The 16,659-nt window shown below is 44.9% G+C and overlaps 2 protein-coding genes across 4 annotated transcripts; one reads left to right on the top strand and one right to left on the bottom strand.

Annotated features, from left to right (window-relative positions):
- Positions 1-9: 9 nt before the first annotated feature.
- On the bottom strand, positions 10-2,265 carry LOC139389053 (transmembrane protein 238-like). 2 transcript variants are annotated; one of them, XM_071135761.1, is made up of 3 exons: positions 2,200-2,265; positions 1,852-1,935; positions 10-1,225 (listed from the first exon to the last, which is right to left on the bottom strand). In XM_071135761.1, the coding sequence occupies exon 3, from the start codon at positions 1,213-1,215 to the stop codon at positions 889-891; it is 327 nt and encodes a 108-aa protein (XP_070991862.1). In that variant the 5' UTR covers positions 1,216-1,225; positions 1,852-1,935; positions 2,200-2,265; the 3' UTR covers positions 10-888. The 2 variants fall into 2 exon arrangements, with proteins under 2 accessions (XP_070991862.1, XP_070991863.1); XM_071135762.1 differs by having other exon boundaries at positions 1,710-1,935; positions 2,200-2,263.
- Positions 2,209-16,393, top strand: LOC139389027 (coiled-coil domain-containing protein 106-like). 2 transcript variants are annotated; one of them, XM_071135759.1, is made up of 9 exons: positions 2,209-2,358; positions 3,256-3,335; positions 3,459-3,557; positions 3,742-3,972; positions 4,792-4,848; positions 5,004-5,246; positions 13,504-13,674; positions 13,798-14,101; positions 15,151-16,393. In XM_071135759.1, the coding sequence occupies exons 1-9, from the start codon at positions 2,231-2,233 to the stop codon at positions 15,206-15,208; spliced, it is 1,371 nt and encodes a 456-aa protein (XP_070991860.1). In that variant the 5' UTR covers positions 2,209-2,230; the 3' UTR covers positions 15,209-16,393. The 2 variants fall into 2 exon arrangements, with proteins under 2 accessions (XP_070991860.1, XP_070991861.1); XM_071135760.1 differs by lacking the exon at positions 2,209-2,358 and adding an exon at positions 2,562-2,703.
- Positions 16,394-16,659: the final 266 nt, after the last annotated feature.

Below are 16,659 nucleotides of genomic sequence, written 5' to 3'. Positions count from 1 at the left end.
GACCTATGGTAGGTTATTTTATAGTTTTAATACAATTTTATAATTTAATACAAAAACCCTATTATGATTCAAAGAACCACAAAACATGGATTATTATGAATATAAAGACCAATTATTTACAGAGTCAAGCCTAAACAAACCAACCAAGTGAACTATGAATAGCCTCCATGCTTGATCGTTTAAAATCCTATTCAGACAGTCTGTACAATTCTGTTATCTACCGGAGGTGTTTCAGCAAAGGTCAAGTCACAATAAAAAGCAATGACCGACTGTTTTTACATCTTGCAATTGACACTAGTGAACTAGCAGTATGTAAGTCTCTTCCAACCGTGGAGGCGGTGGAACTTGGGTTAAAGAATGAGGGAGTTCTATAAAAAATCTCTTAAAAATGTAATCTTATTCCTGCCCCAGGTGAAGCGGGTTAGAGTTGATTACATTAGTTTTGGAAACGGGCTCCCTCCCGGTCGTGAGCCCAGTGCCCCGTTTTGGCCGACGGCGAAGTCAGCTCCTCAAAAAAAAGTGACAGGTTAACCACATGGAATAATGAGTAGGATTCTGGGTTTTTACATACACAAATGATTGCTTTTTGATAAAAAGGCTATCTGCCTTCAAACTAGTTTGAAAATGTGAAAATATGCTGCCTTGATGACAACATGAACGAACGGCACAGATTACTGTTTGATTTGAGAAGGGTGCTCCTCCCAACCCCTCTTTTGCCCGTTCACATCACGGGCCATAGCCTGGTTCATTTAATAGCACTCCCTCAATGCTAACAATACCGCTCCCAGACCCCCAGGCAGTTTGACTATCAGGGGCCAATAGTCTAATGGAGACAGTGAGGACCCTCCCCTACAACCACACCCTTCTCCTACGCCTGACCATGAAGCATCATGAGGGGCTACTGTGGCTCCTGGGGAGTCGTATCCTGCGGCTGAGGGAGCGGGCCAGCCGGTCCATGGCACCCATGGTTCCCCCTAGCTCCTTCCTGGAGGTCAGGCCCTCAAGGTTCCCGCTGTACCACATGACCCATCCTCCCAGGGACATGAGCATCAGTAGAGCCCCAGAGTACACCAGCAGGTCCCCAAAGTCCTGTCCCTTAATCTCTAATGGGGCAAAGACCCCCACCAGCAGAGCAGACACACCTAGCAGGTCCATCAGTATGGCAAACGCCAGGGCCAGCTTACAGTGGGACAGACCATCATAGTGCTGCGCCATGGTCACTCACCTGGGGGACAAAGAGGTGGGGGAGGTGAGGTGTGTGGCACATTGACAGACATACATCTTGTGCATTGACATTGCTCAGAGTAAAATCACAACAGTCACCTCTGGCAATGATAGGGAGTTCACTAGGCCTACTGGTCGAGTGGGAGGATATTGTATGAACATAAACATGACACCATGGCGTGTATGTTCTGTAGCTATTAAAGTACAGCTATGTATGAAATAATGTAACCATGGTCAAATAACTACAGTATGTTATTTAAATATTTACTGTGTCTGTGTATTTAGGCCTACACTTAAAAAAAAAAAACGTTTTATATAACATTGTAGGTTCCTACAATACTCTTCAATGTATCTTTATTCATAGGAAAAACAGGTGCCACACCTGAGCGCTATGATACTCCCAGCACAACCAAGACACTTTTGTGTTTCGATGCCCGTTAAAAAACGGATTTAAACACAGAAAAACACAACAGATTAATACTCACCTCATCACAGGTGCAAATGCGTTTTGATTAGTATCTTTTCAATGTTTATCTCTTAAAAATGTAAGTAGAATCCACTCAAACTGTATCCTTCCGGTTCTTCACTGGCAGGTAAAAACAGTGACTCATAAATGAATAATGTTACCTGACACCTCTCCACTCCCCCATCACCTGAACTTTTCTGCACTGACGAATATCATTGGTCCGGTGTCCTTTGGTAAGAGCAGCACTAAACGAAATCAAGAAAAACCTGTCAAACAATATTTTACTTTTCAATTATTTTCACACTGACATTTATTTTGGAATATGAAATATAATGTATATACTAAACAAAAATATAAATACAACATGCACAAATGTCAACGATTTTACTGAGTTACAGTTCATATAAGGAAATCAGTAAATTGAAATAATTGAATTAGTCTCTAATCATCTGAGACCAGCCACCCATTGGGGAGCCAGGCCCAGACGATCAAAATTAGTTTTTCCCCACATCAACTGTCCGTCCAGGTGGCTGGTCTCGGATGATCCTGCGGGTGAAGAAGCCAGATGTGGAGTTCCTGGATTGGCGTGGTTACATGTGGTCTGCGGTTGTGAGGAACGTTGGATGTACTGCCAAATTCTCTAAATACGAAGTTGGAGTCGGATTATGGTAGAGAAATTATAATTCAATTATCTGGCAACATCTCTGGTGGACATTCCTGCAGTTAGCATGCCAATTGCACGCTTGCTCAAAACTTGAAACATCTGTTGCATTGTGTTATGCGACAAAACTGCACATTTTAGAGTGGCCTGACTGTACAGCAGCGCCTTTTCGTTACAAACTACATTTTGGGAAATATTAGACTCTCCCTTAGGTAACCGGAAATGACGGCAAAGGACGTAAACAAGACTTGTAAAATAAACGCTAAATTGTTATTGTTCTAGCTAGGTACGAAAGCTGACAGAATGAACGGGATTTACATATGAAATACGGTGTTATAACGACTGAATAACGGTTCGTATATCATTGATTTGTGGAGAACTCCGCCAGAAAATAGTTTGTGCGTGTAAGAAGCAGTGAGCTTGCTACTAGTAAAATAGCTAGCTGCGGACTATCTAGCTAGCCTGTGTAAGATGAGTCCTTATGGCAATTTGATGTGTAGCTAGCTAACATGTCCATTGTTTATTATAACGCTACATCTTGCAAACTAGCATGTCAGCGACGAACATCGTGTATAATGTGCTAATATAACTTTCTAGTACGCTCGCAAGTGTAACGTTAGACAAAGGGGAATACAGCGATAATAAGTAGGTAATTTATTCTGCATCTCAGCTGAGAATTGCCATACAGTAACTAACTACTTGTAATTACATTTCTAGTGACATAATTGCATCCACGAATGATTAGTTAGCAAGCTGAAGGCAACACTTCGAAGTTATTACTAAACTGACTGCACACTTTTACATTTGCAACGAAACATCGTCAATGGGAATTGTTATCCATCATTGGATGTTGTGTGCCAAATGTAATGCATTAATAAACCTGTATTGTTTCTGTACAATGAAGGGTGCACGAGATGCAGGAGGGAAATATTAATGACGCTTTGCCTACCTCCAAGAACCACACAGGCTCCCACCCCATGCAGAGTAAGATTGTGAAACCTTCTAAAATCTGCATCATTGATATAGATGTGTATTAACCTCTTCATGACAAAGTGATAACAGTTATTTATCCATAATAATGCCTACTGTATATTTCTCCCTCTGTAGCTCCGAAGAATGAGGATGCCTATGAAATCTCCATTCCCTTTGAGGAGAACAACTTTGAGCAGCAAGGCTTCTTCAATCAGAATGAGCAGAGTTTTGAAGGTTCATATCAAAGCTTTTATTTCCTACTAGATCAGAACCCATACCATAGATGAATGTAGTTGAATGACCATCTGGAAGGACAGTCCAGTAAAACAACTCACCTAGTTTCTCCGGTGTGAATCAGTTAGTGATTAAGATTAATCCTGATATTCATTCCCTGACCCTTCCTGTGTGTGTTTCTCAGAGTCGCCCCCTCCCTCGGGTGCCCCCCCGCCAGGCAGCTCGTACCTGCTGATAACCAACCTGCGGACGCAGCTGCAGATCTCCCTGGAGAAGAACTCGTGGCTGCACAAACGCATCGATGACCTGGAGGAGGAGAGGGACTTCTTGCGTTGCCAGCTGGACCGCTTCATCTTCTCTACCAAGACCCAAGGCCATCAGAACCAGGGCCCCTGCGAGAGCCAGTACAGCAACGGTGAGAGAGGGGCATGGAGAGGTTTTGGGAAGGAGGCTGGACACAACCATGATGTAGAAAGATGTATTGTGATTAGAGAAGTTCTACCATGCTAACCACACCACCCATGTTGCGTGCACGAGCGTTGCTAAATAAATGTACACATGTTATTCAATAATTTCATCCCAACTGCTTGTGCGCCTCAACCAGCGTCTGCTTAGCCAGGCGCTAAAATAGAACTTGGTTCTATTTTAGACGCTTGATGTGCTGCAAGACCCGCCTCTCCCATCTCCTCATTGGTTTTTAGGAGCATATACCCATGTGGGTGATTGAAAGATGGAGGTCCACACCACCATTTGGTGGTGGTAATCTACTTTAAATATGGTTGCCAACCACCATATAAAACTCCACAAAAGAAGAAGAATGAACAAACAGCCCCTTTTTGTTTGTGGATTAATTATCGGAGTAGAGAACACATGATTTTGTATGACTCAATATGGGTAAAAATTATAGAAAGATCCAGCAAAAAAAAGGACCATATGCATTTCATGTAAAATAACATCCCAATGTTTATTTTCTAGGATAAATTATCTAGCAACAGCAAGCTAGCTAAATGTCCATGAATGTTTCATGTGTGTTTCAACCTGTCCCCAAATTAATATAGTTGGTCCACAGTTGGTTTGGTATTTTAACCTGTATGTCATGAACGCGTCTCGTGGGGATAGACAAAATCAGCAGGTAGACGCACGCACGCGTGGAGCCGGTTTGTCAGCATGTAAGACAACATATTTTTTACAGGCATAGATTTATTCTCGGGAACCGTTGTTTTTCCTCCTGCAGGCTATGACTCTAGACGTTTTGAATGGAAGCCGAGGAGAGAGGGGGAGCGGCCAGCTGGTAAGGATTGCTTTATGACCTCACTAGTCCCTTGTTGTTCATGATACATGTATCTAGATTCAGAGCATATTCTATATATTCTCATCACCTCTCACCACTACTGGTCTCAGTTCACTGATCACTCTCATTGATCTTCTCTTTGTTAACCCTTTCAGAGCAGAAGTCCGAGTCACAGCGTTTCACATCTCGTCAGATATTCCAGCGAAGACCATCCCCCACTGCCATGGCCCCACCCAAAAACCACACTTCCAGCACGATAGCCAATCAGATGGCCGCGATGAGCTCCATGTTCAGCTCCGGGGCCTCCCAGAGCCTCTTGCAGGGGCACAGCAGTGGCAGTAGCAGCGCTATTAGAGCCACCATGAGTGACATGAATGCACACGGGAGCGTAGGGCCAGGTAATGGGATCCAGACTAGAGGTTGACATATGAACAGGACTCTTACAGGTGCCAAAGGATTCTGGCAGGAATGGGAGATTCCTCCCGAGTAAGTGCAGTGGTCTAAGGCCCTGCATCGCAGTGCTAGCTGTACCGCTAGAGATTCTGGGTTCGAGTCCAGGCTCTGTCGCAGCCGGCCGCGACCGGGAGACCCATGATTCGGCGCACAATTGGCTCAGCGTTGTCCGGGTTAGGGGAGGGTTTGGCCGGCAGGGATATCCTTGCTTATGTATATTTGAGAAATTCCATTTACTTTTGATACTTTTGATACTTAAGTATATTTAAACCCAATACTTTTAGACTTTTACTCAAGTAGTATTTTACTGGGTGACTTTCACTTTTACTTGAGTAATTTTCTTTACTTTTACACAAGTATGACAATCGGGTACTTTTTCCACCACTAATCAGGACAGTACAGGGGGAAAAATGGACAGTACCAGATGGGACAGGAATAAATGTTCACTTCCGTGACAATCTCTAATCCAAACTATGAGGACCTCTTGTCTAGCACCTCTAGTCTAGCACCTCTATCCGCTCTAGTCTAGCACCTCTACCACCTCTAGTCTAGCACCTCTAGTCTAGCATCTCTACCGCCTCTAGTCTATCACCTCTATCCGCTCTCTAGTCTAGCACCTCTACCACCTCTAGTCTAGCACCTCTAGTCTATCACCTCTATCAGCTCTAGTCTAGCACCTCTAGTCTAGCACCTCTACCACCTCTAGTCTATCACCACTAGTCTAGCACCTCTATCACCTCTAGTCTATCACCAATATCACCCCTATCAGCTCTAGTCTAGCACCTCCAGCACATCTACTCTAGCACCTCTATCACCTCTAGTCTAGTACCTCTATCAGCTCTAGTCTAGCGCCTCTGTCACCTCTAGTCTAGCACCTCTATCAGCTCTAGTCTATCACCTCTATCATCTCTAGTCTATCACCTCTGGTCTAGCACCCCTATCAGCTCTAGTCTAGCATCTCTATCACGCTCTAGTCTAGCACCTCTATCAGCACTAGTCTAGCACCTCTAGTGTAGCACCTAAATCACTTCTAGTCTAGCACCTCTATCACCTCTAGTCTAGCACCCCTAGTCTAGCACCTCTAGTCTATCACCAATATCACCCCTATCAACTCTAGTCTAGCATCTCCAGCACATCTACTCTAGCACCTCTGTCACCTCTAGTCTATCACCTCTATCAGCTATAGTCTAGCACCTCTATCAGCTCTAGTCTAGCACCTCTATCACTTCTAGTCTATCACCTCTAGTGTAGCACCTCTATCAGCTCTAGAATATCACCTCTGGTTTATCACCCCTAGTCTATCACCTCTAGTCTGGCACCTCTATCAGCTCTAGTCTAGTACCTCTATCAGCACTAGTCTAGCACCTCTATCAGCTCTAGAATGTCACCTCTGGTCTAGCACCTCTATCACCTCTAGTCTATCAGCTCTAGTCTAGCACCTCTAGTCTAGCAACTCTAGCACCTCTAGTCTAGCACCCATATCAGCTCTAGTTTAGCACCTCTATCACCTCTAGCACGTCTAGTCTATCACCTCTATCACCTCTAGTCTAGCACCTCTATCACCTCTAGTCTATCAGCGCTAGTCTAGCACCTCTATCATCTCTAATCTATCACTTCTAGTCTATCACCTCTAGTGAAGCACCTCTAGCACCTCTAGTCTAGCACCTCTATCAGCACTAGTCTATCACCTCTAGTGTAGCACCTCTTGCATCTCTAGTCTAGCACCTCTATCAGCACTAGTCTATCACCTCTAGCACGTCTAGTCTAGCACCCATATCAGCTCTAGTTTAGAAACTCTATCACCTCTAGCACGTCTAGTCTAGCCCCTCTATCAGCACTAGTCTAGAACCTCTAGTGTAGCAACTAAATCACCTCTAATCTAGCACCTCTATCAGCTCTAGTCTAGCACCTCTATCTCCTCTAGTCTACCAGCTCTAGTCTAGCACCTCTATCAGCTCTAGTCTAGCACCTTTATCTCCTTTAGTCTGTCAGCTCTAGTCTAGCACCTCTAGTCTAGCACCTCTAGTCTATCACCTCTAGCACCTCTATCTCCTCTAGTCTATCAGCTCTAGTCTAGCACCTCTGTCAGCTCTAGTCTAGCACCTCTATCTCCTCTAGTCTGTCAGCTCTAGTCTAGCACCTCTAGTCTAGCACCTCTAGTCTATAACCTCTAGCAACTCTATTACCTCTAGTCTAGCACCTCTATCACCTCTAGTCTATCAGCTCTAGTCTAGCACCTCTATCACCTCTATCAGCACCAGTCTTTCACCTCTAGTCTAGCAACTCTATCAGCTCTAGTCTAGCACCTCATGTCTATCACCTCTAATCTAGCTCCTCTGGTCTATCACCTCTATCAGCTCTAGTCTATCACCTCTATCAGCTATAGTCTAGCACCTCTTTCAGCTCTAGTCTATCACCTCTATCATCTCTAGTCTATCAGCTCTAGGCTAGCACCTCTATCACCTCTAGTCTAGCACCTCTGCCAGCTCTAGTCTATCAGCTCTAGTTTAGCACCTATTTCACCCCTGTCAGCTCTCGTCTAGCATCTCTATCACCTCTATCAGCACTACTCTAGCACCTCTAGTCTAGCACCTTTATCAGCTAGTCTAGAACCTCTGTCACCCCTATCAGCTCTAGTCTAGCACCTCTAGTCTATCACCTCTAGCACCTCTAGTCTAGCACACCTATCAGCTCTAGTCTAGCACCTCTACCAGCTCTAGTCTATCAGCTCTAGTCTAGCACCTCTTTCAGCTCTAGTCTAGCACCTCTTTCAGCTCTAGTCTAACACCTCTATCAGCTCTAGTCTAGCACCCCTATCACCTCTAGTCTATCAGCTCTAGTCTATCACCTCTCAGCTCTATTCTAGTACCTCTATCACCTCTAGTCTAGCACCTCTGCCAGCTCTAGTCTATCAGCTCTAGTTTAGCACCTATTTCACCCCTATCAGCTCTCGTGTAGCATCTCTATCACATCTATCAGCACTACTCTAGCACCTCTAGTCTAGCACCTTTATCAGCTCTAGTCAAGCACCTCTCATCTAGCACCTCTATCAGCTCTAGTCTAGCACCTCTATCAGCTCTTGTCTAGCACCTCTATCAGCACTAGTCTTTCACCTCTAGTCTAGCACCTATATCACCTCTAGTCTAGCACCTCTATCTCCTCTAGTCTGTCACCTCTAGTCTAGCACCTCTAGTCTATCACCTCTAGCAACTCTATTACCTCTAGTCTAGCACCTCTATCACCTCTAGTCTAGCACCTCTATCACCTCTAGTCTAGCACCTCTATCACCTCTAGTCTAGCATCTCTATCAGCTCTAGTCTAGCACCTCTATCACCTCTATCAGCACCAGTCTTTCACCTCTAGTCTAGCACCTCTATCAGCTCTAGTCTAGTACCTCTATCACCTCTATCAGCTCTAGTCTAGCACCTCATGTCTATCACCTCTAGTCTAGCACCTCTGGTCTATCACCTCTAGCAACTCTATTACCTCTAGTCTAGCACCTCTATCACCTCTAGTCTAGCACCTCTATCAGCTCTAGTCTAGCACCTCTATCGCCTCTAGTCTATCACCTCTATCAGCTATAGTCTAGCACCTCTTTCAGCTCTAGTCTATCACCTCTAGTCTATCACCTCTAGTGTAGCATCTCTATCACCTCTGGTCTAGCACCTCTATCACCTCTGGTCTAGCACCTCTATCACCTCTAGTCTATCAGCTCTAGTCTAGCACCTCTATCACCTCTATCAGCACCAGTCTTTCACCTCTAGTCTAGCAACTCTATCAGCTCTAGTCTAGCACCTCATGTCTATCACCTCTAGTCTAGCATCTCTAGCACCTCTATCAGCTCTAGTCTAGCACCTCTAGGCTAGCATCTCTATCAGCTCTAGGTTATCACCTCTATCACCCCTATAGCTCTAGTCTAGCACCTTTATCACCTCTTGTCTATCACCTCTAGTCTAGAACCTCTATCACCTCTATCAGCTCTAGTCTAGCACCTCATGTCTATCACCTCTAGTCTAGCACCTCTGGTCTATCACCTCTATCAGCTCTAGTCTATCACCTCTATCAGCTATAGTCTAGCACCTCTTTCAGCTCTAGTCTATCACCTCTATCATCTCTAGTCTATCAGCTCTAGGCTAGCACCTCTATCACCTCTAGAATATCACCTCTGGTCTAGCACCACTATCAGCTCTAGTCTATCACCTCTAGTCTAGAATCTCTAGCACCTCTATCAGCTCTAATCTAGCACCTCTAGGCTAGCATCTCTATCAGCTCTAGGTTATCACCTCCATCACCCCTATAGCTCTAGTCTAGCACCTCTATCAGCTCTAGGCTAGTACCTCTATCGCCTCTAGTCTATCAGCTCTGGTCTAGCATCTCTATCAGCTCTAGTCTAGCACCTCTAGTCTAGCACCCCTATCAGCTCTAGTCTAGCACCTCTATCAGCTCTAGTCTAGCACCCCTATCACCTCTTTCAGCACCAGTCTTTCATCTCTAGTCTAGAACCTCTATCACCTATATCAGCTCTAGTCTAGCACCCCTATCAGCTCTAGTCTAGCACCTCTAGTCTAGAACCTCTATCACCTCTAGCACCTCTAGTCTAGCACACCTATCAGCTCTAGTCTAGCACCTCTACCAGCTCTAGTCTATCAGCTCTAGTCTAGCACCTCTTTCAGCTCTAGTCTAGCACCTCTTTCAGCTCTAGTCTAACACCTCTATCAGCTCTAGTCTAGCACCCCTATCACCTCTAGTCTATCAGCTCTAGTCTATCACCTCTCAGCTCTATTCTAGTACCTCTATCACCTCTAGTCTAGCACCTCTGCCAGCTCTAGTCTATCAGCTCTAGTTTAGCACCTATTTCACCCCTGTCAGCTCTCGTCTAGCATCTCTATCACCTCTATCAGCACTACTCTAGCACCTCTAGTCTAGCACCTTTATCAGCTCTAGTCTAGCACCTCTATCAGCTCTAGTCTAGCACCTCTATCGCCTCTAGTCTATCACCTCTATCAGCTATAGTCTAGCACCTCTTTCAGCTCTAGTCTATCACCTCTAGTCTATCACCTCTAGTGTAGCATCTCTATCACCTCTGGTCTAGCACCTCTATCACCTCTGGTCTAGCACCTCTATCACCTCTAGTCTATCAGCTCTAGTCTAGCACCTCTATCACCTCTATCAGCACCAGTCTTTCACCTCTAGTCTAGCAACTCTATCAGCTCTAGTCTAGCACCTCATGTCTATCACCTCTAGTCTAGCATCTCTAGCACCTCTATCAGCTCTAGTCTAGCACCTCTAGGCTAGCATCTCTATCAGCTCTAGGTTATCACCTCTATCACCCCTATAGCTCTAGTCTAGCACCTTTATCACCTCTTGTCTATCACCTCTAGTCTAGAACCTCTATCACCTCTATCAGCTCTAGTCTAGCACCTCATGTCTATCACCTCTAGTCTAGCACCTCTGGTCTATCACCTCTATCAGCTCTAGTCTATCACCTCTATCAGCTATAGTCTAGCACCTCTTTCAGCTCTAGTCTATCACCTCTATCATCTCTAGTCTATCAGCTCTAGGCTAGCACCTCTATCACCTCTAGTCTAGCACCTCTGCCAGCTCTAGTCTATCAGCTCTAGTTTAGCACCTATTTCACCCCTGTCAGCTCTCGTCTAGCATCTCTATCACCTCTATCAGCACTACTCTAGCACCTCTAGTCTAGCACCTTTATCAGCTCTAGTCTAGCACCTCTATCAGCTCTAGTCTAGCACCTCTATCGCCTCTAGTCTATCACCTCTATCAGCTATAGTCTAGCACCTCTTTCAGCTCTAGTCTATCACCTCTAGTCTATCACCTCTAGTGTAGCATCTCTATCACCTCTGGTCTAGCACCTCTATCACCTCTGGTCTAGCACCTCTATCACCTCTAGTCTATCAGCTCTAGTCTAGCACCTCTATCACCTCTATCAGCACCAGTCTTTCACCTCTAGTCTAGCAACTCTATCAGCTCTAGTCTAGCACCTCATGTCTATCACCTCTAGTCTAGCATCTCTAGCACTATCAGCTCTAGTCTAGCACCTCTAGGCTAGCATCTCTATCAGCTCTAGGTTATCACCTCTATCACCCCTATAGCTCTAGTCTAGCACCTTTATCACCTCTTGTCTATCACCTCTAGTCTAGAACCTCTATCACCTCTATCAGCTCTAGTCTAGCACCTCATGTCTATCACCTCTAGTCTAGCACCTCTGGTCTATCACCTCTATCAGCTCTAGTCTATCACCTCTATCAGCTATAGTCTAGCACCTCTTTCAGCTCTAGTCTATCACCTCTATCATCTCTAGTCTATCAGCTCTAGGCTAGCACCTCTATCACCTCTAGTCTAGCACCTCTGCCAGCTCTAGTCTATCAGCTCTAGTTTAGCACCTATTTCACCCCTGTCAGCTCTCGTCTAGCATCTCTATCACCTCTATCAGCACTACTCTAGCACCTCTAGTCTAGCACCTTTATCAGCTCTAGTCTAGCACCTCTATCAGCTCTAGTCTAGCACCTCTATCGCCTCTAGTCTATCACCTCTATCAGCTATAGTCTAGCACCTCTTTCAGCTCTAGTCTATCACCTCTAGTCTATCACCTCTAGTGTAGCATCTCTATCACCTCTGGTCTAGCACCTCTATCACCTCTGGTCTAGCACCTCTATCACCTCTAGTCTATCAGCTCTAGTCTAGCACCTCTATCACCTCTATCAGCACCAGTCTTTCACCTCTAGTCTAGCAACTCTATCAGCTCTAGTCTAGCACCTCATGTCTATCACCTCTATTCTAGCATCTCTAGCACCTCTATCAGCACTAGTCTAGCACCTCTAGGCTAGCATCTCTATCAGCTCTAGGTTATCACCTCTATCACCCCTATAGCTCTAGTCTAGCACCTCTATCAGCTCTAGTCTATCACCTCTAGTCTAGAACCTCTATCACCTCTATCAGCTCTAGTCTAGCACCTCATGTCTATCACCTCTAATCTAGCTCCTCTGGTCTATCACCTCTATCAGCTCTAGTCTATCACCTCTATCAGCTATAGTCTAGCACCTCTTTCAGCTCTAGTCTATCACCTCTATCACCTCTAGTCTATCAGCTCTAGGCTAGCACCTCTATCACCTCTAGAATATCACCTCTGGTCTAGCACCACTATCAGCTCTAGTCTATCACCTCTAGTCTAGCATCTCTAGCACCTCTATCAGCTCTAGTCTAGCACCTCTAGGCTAGCATCTCTATCAGCTCTAGGTTATCACCTCTATCACCCCTATAGCTCTAGTCTAGCACCTCTATCAGCTCTAGGCTAGTACCTCTATCACCTCTAGTCTATCAGCTCTGGTCTAGCATCTCTATCAGCTCTAGTCTAGCACCTCTAGTCTAGCACCTCTATCAGCTCTAGTCTAGCACCTCTACCAGCTCTAGTCTAGCACCCCTATCACCTCTTTCAGCGCCAGTCTTTCACCTCTAGTCTAGCACCTCTAGTCTAGAACCTCTGTCACCTCTATCAGCTCTAGTCTAGCACCCCTATCAGCTCTAGTCTAGCACCTCTAGTCTATCACCTCTAGCACCTCTAGTCTAGCACACCTATCAGCTCTAGTCTAGCACCTCTACCAGCTCTAGTCTATCAGCTCTAGTCTAGCACCTCTTTCAGCTCTAGTCTAGCACCTCTTTCAGCTCTAGTCTAACACCTCTATCAGCTCTAGTCTAGCACCCCTATCACCTCTAGTCTATCAGCTCTAGTCTATCACCTCTCAGCTCTATTCTAGTACCTCTATCACCTCTAGTCTAGCACCTCTGCCAGCTCTAGTCTATCAGCTCTAGTTTAGCACCTATTTCACCCCTGTCAGCTCTCGTCTAGCATCTCTATCACCTCTATCAGCACTACTCTAGCACCTCTAGTCTAGCACCTTTATCAGCTCTAGTCTAGCACCTCTCATCTAGCACCACTATCAGCTCTAGTCTAGCACCTCTATCAGCTCTTGTCTAGCACCTCTATCAGCTCTTGTCTAGCACCTCTATCAGCACCAGTCTTTCACCTCTAGTCTAGCACCTTTATCAGCTCTAGTCTAGCACCTCTCATCTAGCATCTCTATCACCACTAGCCTAGCACCTCTATTACCTCTCGTCTAGCACCTCTAGTCTAGCACCTCTAGTCTAAAGTTGTTTTTTTTCAGGTCTTGTTTGTCTGTTCAGATTCCCTGTCCCTCCTGGGGGAGGCCGAGGAGTTCCTGGAGCAGGATGGCTACATGAACGAGGAGGAAATGATTTCAGGAGAGGAGGTGATGTCAGAGGGCATGAGCAGCGGTGGGCACCCAGGGATGAAGAGGAGGCGGGTCTTCCGATTCACCAGGGAGAGGCAGAGAGGTGAGGGACAATGGCAGCCATGTTACTCATGCCATGTTCCAATGCTTTGGAAATGCTTCTTTCCTTCCTTCCTCGAAGTAGGCCTAATCAATCCCCACTTCCCTCCATCTCCTCCCCCTCTAGTCAAAGACGCTGCAGGGGTTCTGTTTCGCTACAAGAAGATCCTGCTGACCTACCAGCGGCTGAAGAACATGTCTAAGGCCTTCCAGATCCACGGCGTAGACCGCAACACGGTGGCCTCCACCACGCCCATCGCTGAGATGCTGCTGGTGGCCCCGGAGAAGGTAGCGGAGGTGGGCGAGTTTGACCCGTCCAAGGAGAAGCTGCTGGATTACGCACGGCGCTGCTACGTTGCCCTAGACGAGGAGACGCTAAGCAGGGTGCAGGCCCTGAAGAAGAACAACCTGCTACTACCCATCTCCTACAGGTTCAGACACTGATGGGGGGAGGGACGCTGGGGCCAAGGGGACAAGGGGAATCTGGAGGCCAAGGGGATGAGGGGAATCTGGGGGCCAAGGGGATGAGGGGAATCTGGAGGCCAAGGGGATGAGGGGAATCTGGGGGCCAAGGGGATGAGGGGAATCTGGGGGCCAAGGGGATGAGGGGAATCTGGAGGCCAAGGGGATGAGGGGAATCTGGGGGCCAAGGGGATGAGGGGAATCTGGAGGCCAAGGGGATGAGGGGAATCTGGGGGCCAAGGGGATGAGGGGTGCTCTGGGGGGAGGAGGGCTTCATTTAGTCTTGGAGAAGAGCAGGGTGGGACTTTTGGAGAAGGTCATCACTCAACCATCTCCCTAAGATTCAGACATTTATGGAAAGTTAAGATTTGTGTATTGGAGCACTGGATATGTAGGGGAGGTTGTTGCCCATCCCATACACAGAATCTGTTTTCTATTCTTAACTATTTGTTCAGAATCCTTTTGAAGCTGAGGTAATGAACTATAGCATTCCTTATTTCTGACCAGAGTACTATTGAACTTTGTAGTACTTTATTTCAGTGCAATTTTGACACGTAGGGCCACATTTTGCTCATGCCAAAAATTGGTGCTATTGTCTGAAGAGGCCGTGCTACTCCCAAATACTTACATTAGCAGCATGAAGGTACAGTGACCAAATTGTAAATTTGTAGCATTCCAAACTGGCTCTTTATTTTCATCACACTTGAAATAAGTGCCATGCTGACTATTTGAGGTAATACGGTCTTTTCTGACAATCATCTATTTTGCGCTGTCAGAATTTCACCTTTTAGTGTCTTCATGTAAAAGTGGTGTCATATTCTGCACCCTCACAACAGCAATGTCAATACTATACATCTTTATTTACAGATAAATGTTTGTTGTTTGGATAACATTCTCTCATCTTTTTCCTAGCACTTCAAAAACAAGTGTATTATTTGTGCACTTAAATGATGACCTTATTTAGATATTTAAAAAAGCCCACACCCAGTGATTTTGGATCTGTCTCTCATTTCTCCAGGTTGAAAGGAGGAGAGGATTCTCTTAAAGAGAAGGAAACTCACGCGACCACAAACTGAACAAAGCAAAGAGTAGTTGCACACTCTATTGCTCAGATTCAATCCTTTAGTAGAATCATTCCAGTGTTCTGTCAGAAAGCTTCCAGGTTCTGAAACAAAGGAAGTTAGCTAGCTGACTGACCACTGGTGTTGTGTCTGCACCAGAACAACAGAATAAGCAGATATTCTTTGCTTTGGAAGAAGGATGGGGACAGTTTTGGGGACAGTTCTACTGTTGTACCACAAATACATCTTTTTTTTTTTGTTGCACCAGAATATATTCTGTCACTGTAAAGTGCCACTGTAGCATACAGTTGTGAGATGTGTCATTTGACTGAAGTGTGGTGTAGTATAACATCACGTACCCTTTGTACTGTGCTACGAAGATGAGTTTTTACTATAATAGTAGTACGATTTACTGTGCTATTTCACCATCAGTTGACATTTGTGCTTTCTTTTTTCAGTCCTATACTGCAATACTTTGTTTGCTTGGGAATAATTTATTACAATTAGATTGCATACTATTACGTTTCTCTTTTTTTGTGTTCCAGTAAGCTCAGTGATTTCCACAAAAGGGACAAAATACAAAATGTAGATTTTTATTTGAACATGTCTATGTAAATCAATATCAATCACCAGTTCCCCATTACAATTGCATGTGAAATTAACTCTTGTTGGTCAGTTATTTAGACAGAGCTGTTGTTGAACTCAATAATGATGTTAAAAAAACAATAGCAGTAGTATTGGCGATGGTGTAATATAGTGGTATATTGTGTGTGTGTTATACTGAAACTGGTACAAGGAATTGCTGAGACACCAGGTTGTCTGAGTGTGTGAAAGGGTACCTCTCACTTAAACTTCATGTCTTACTTATTCACAACACAAACTCTCCCAGGGACGGGTATCAGTGTGTACAACTGCTGAAATCATGTTATGTTCCAACACCTTTTATACGGGTCAGAGATGTCATTTTGACTTTAATAAGGAACCAATCATTTACTGAAAGGTAGCATACAACCTGTATAATTTAAGATACCGGTATCTGTGTGCAGCATTTCAAAAATGTTTAATATTGTATTTCTCTTCAAGAATAATGAGGAGTAGCCGGTAATTCAAAAACTGATAATGTTTGGTTGATTATACAAATTGTATGGACTGTAAAAATAGAAATGCCATTAAAGCATTTGATTTCTTAAAAAATCCTGATTTGACTTATGTTTCTCTCTGAGTGTGTGGAAAGGGAGATGCTAGAGGAAAAACATATGCAGTGGCCCTGGGTCAAACTCCTTTCTGTTGTAATCACAGATCTGAGAGGTTGTTTCTGAAATCAATAAAGGGAAATCTAGCTTTCACGTATCCAATGCCAAAATGTCCAATGTAATAACTTGTTTGGTGCTAGAGCAAAGAGAATATACTGTATTTACATGTTTTGCAGGTTGAATAACAGGCCCAAAGGGGGCGCTAAAAGTAAA

Source organism: Oncorhynchus clarkii, chromosome 3 (genome assembly GCF_045791955.1).
Source record: "Oncorhynchus clarkii lewisi isolate Uvic-CL-2024 chromosome 3, UVic_Ocla_1.0, whole genome shotgun sequence".
NCBI classification, from domain to species: domain Eukaryota; kingdom Metazoa; phylum Chordata; class Actinopteri; order Salmoniformes; family Salmonidae; genus Oncorhynchus; species Oncorhynchus clarkii.
Note: the sequence above shows the minus strand (reverse complement) of the source record. Positions and strands in the feature narration are given on the sequence as shown.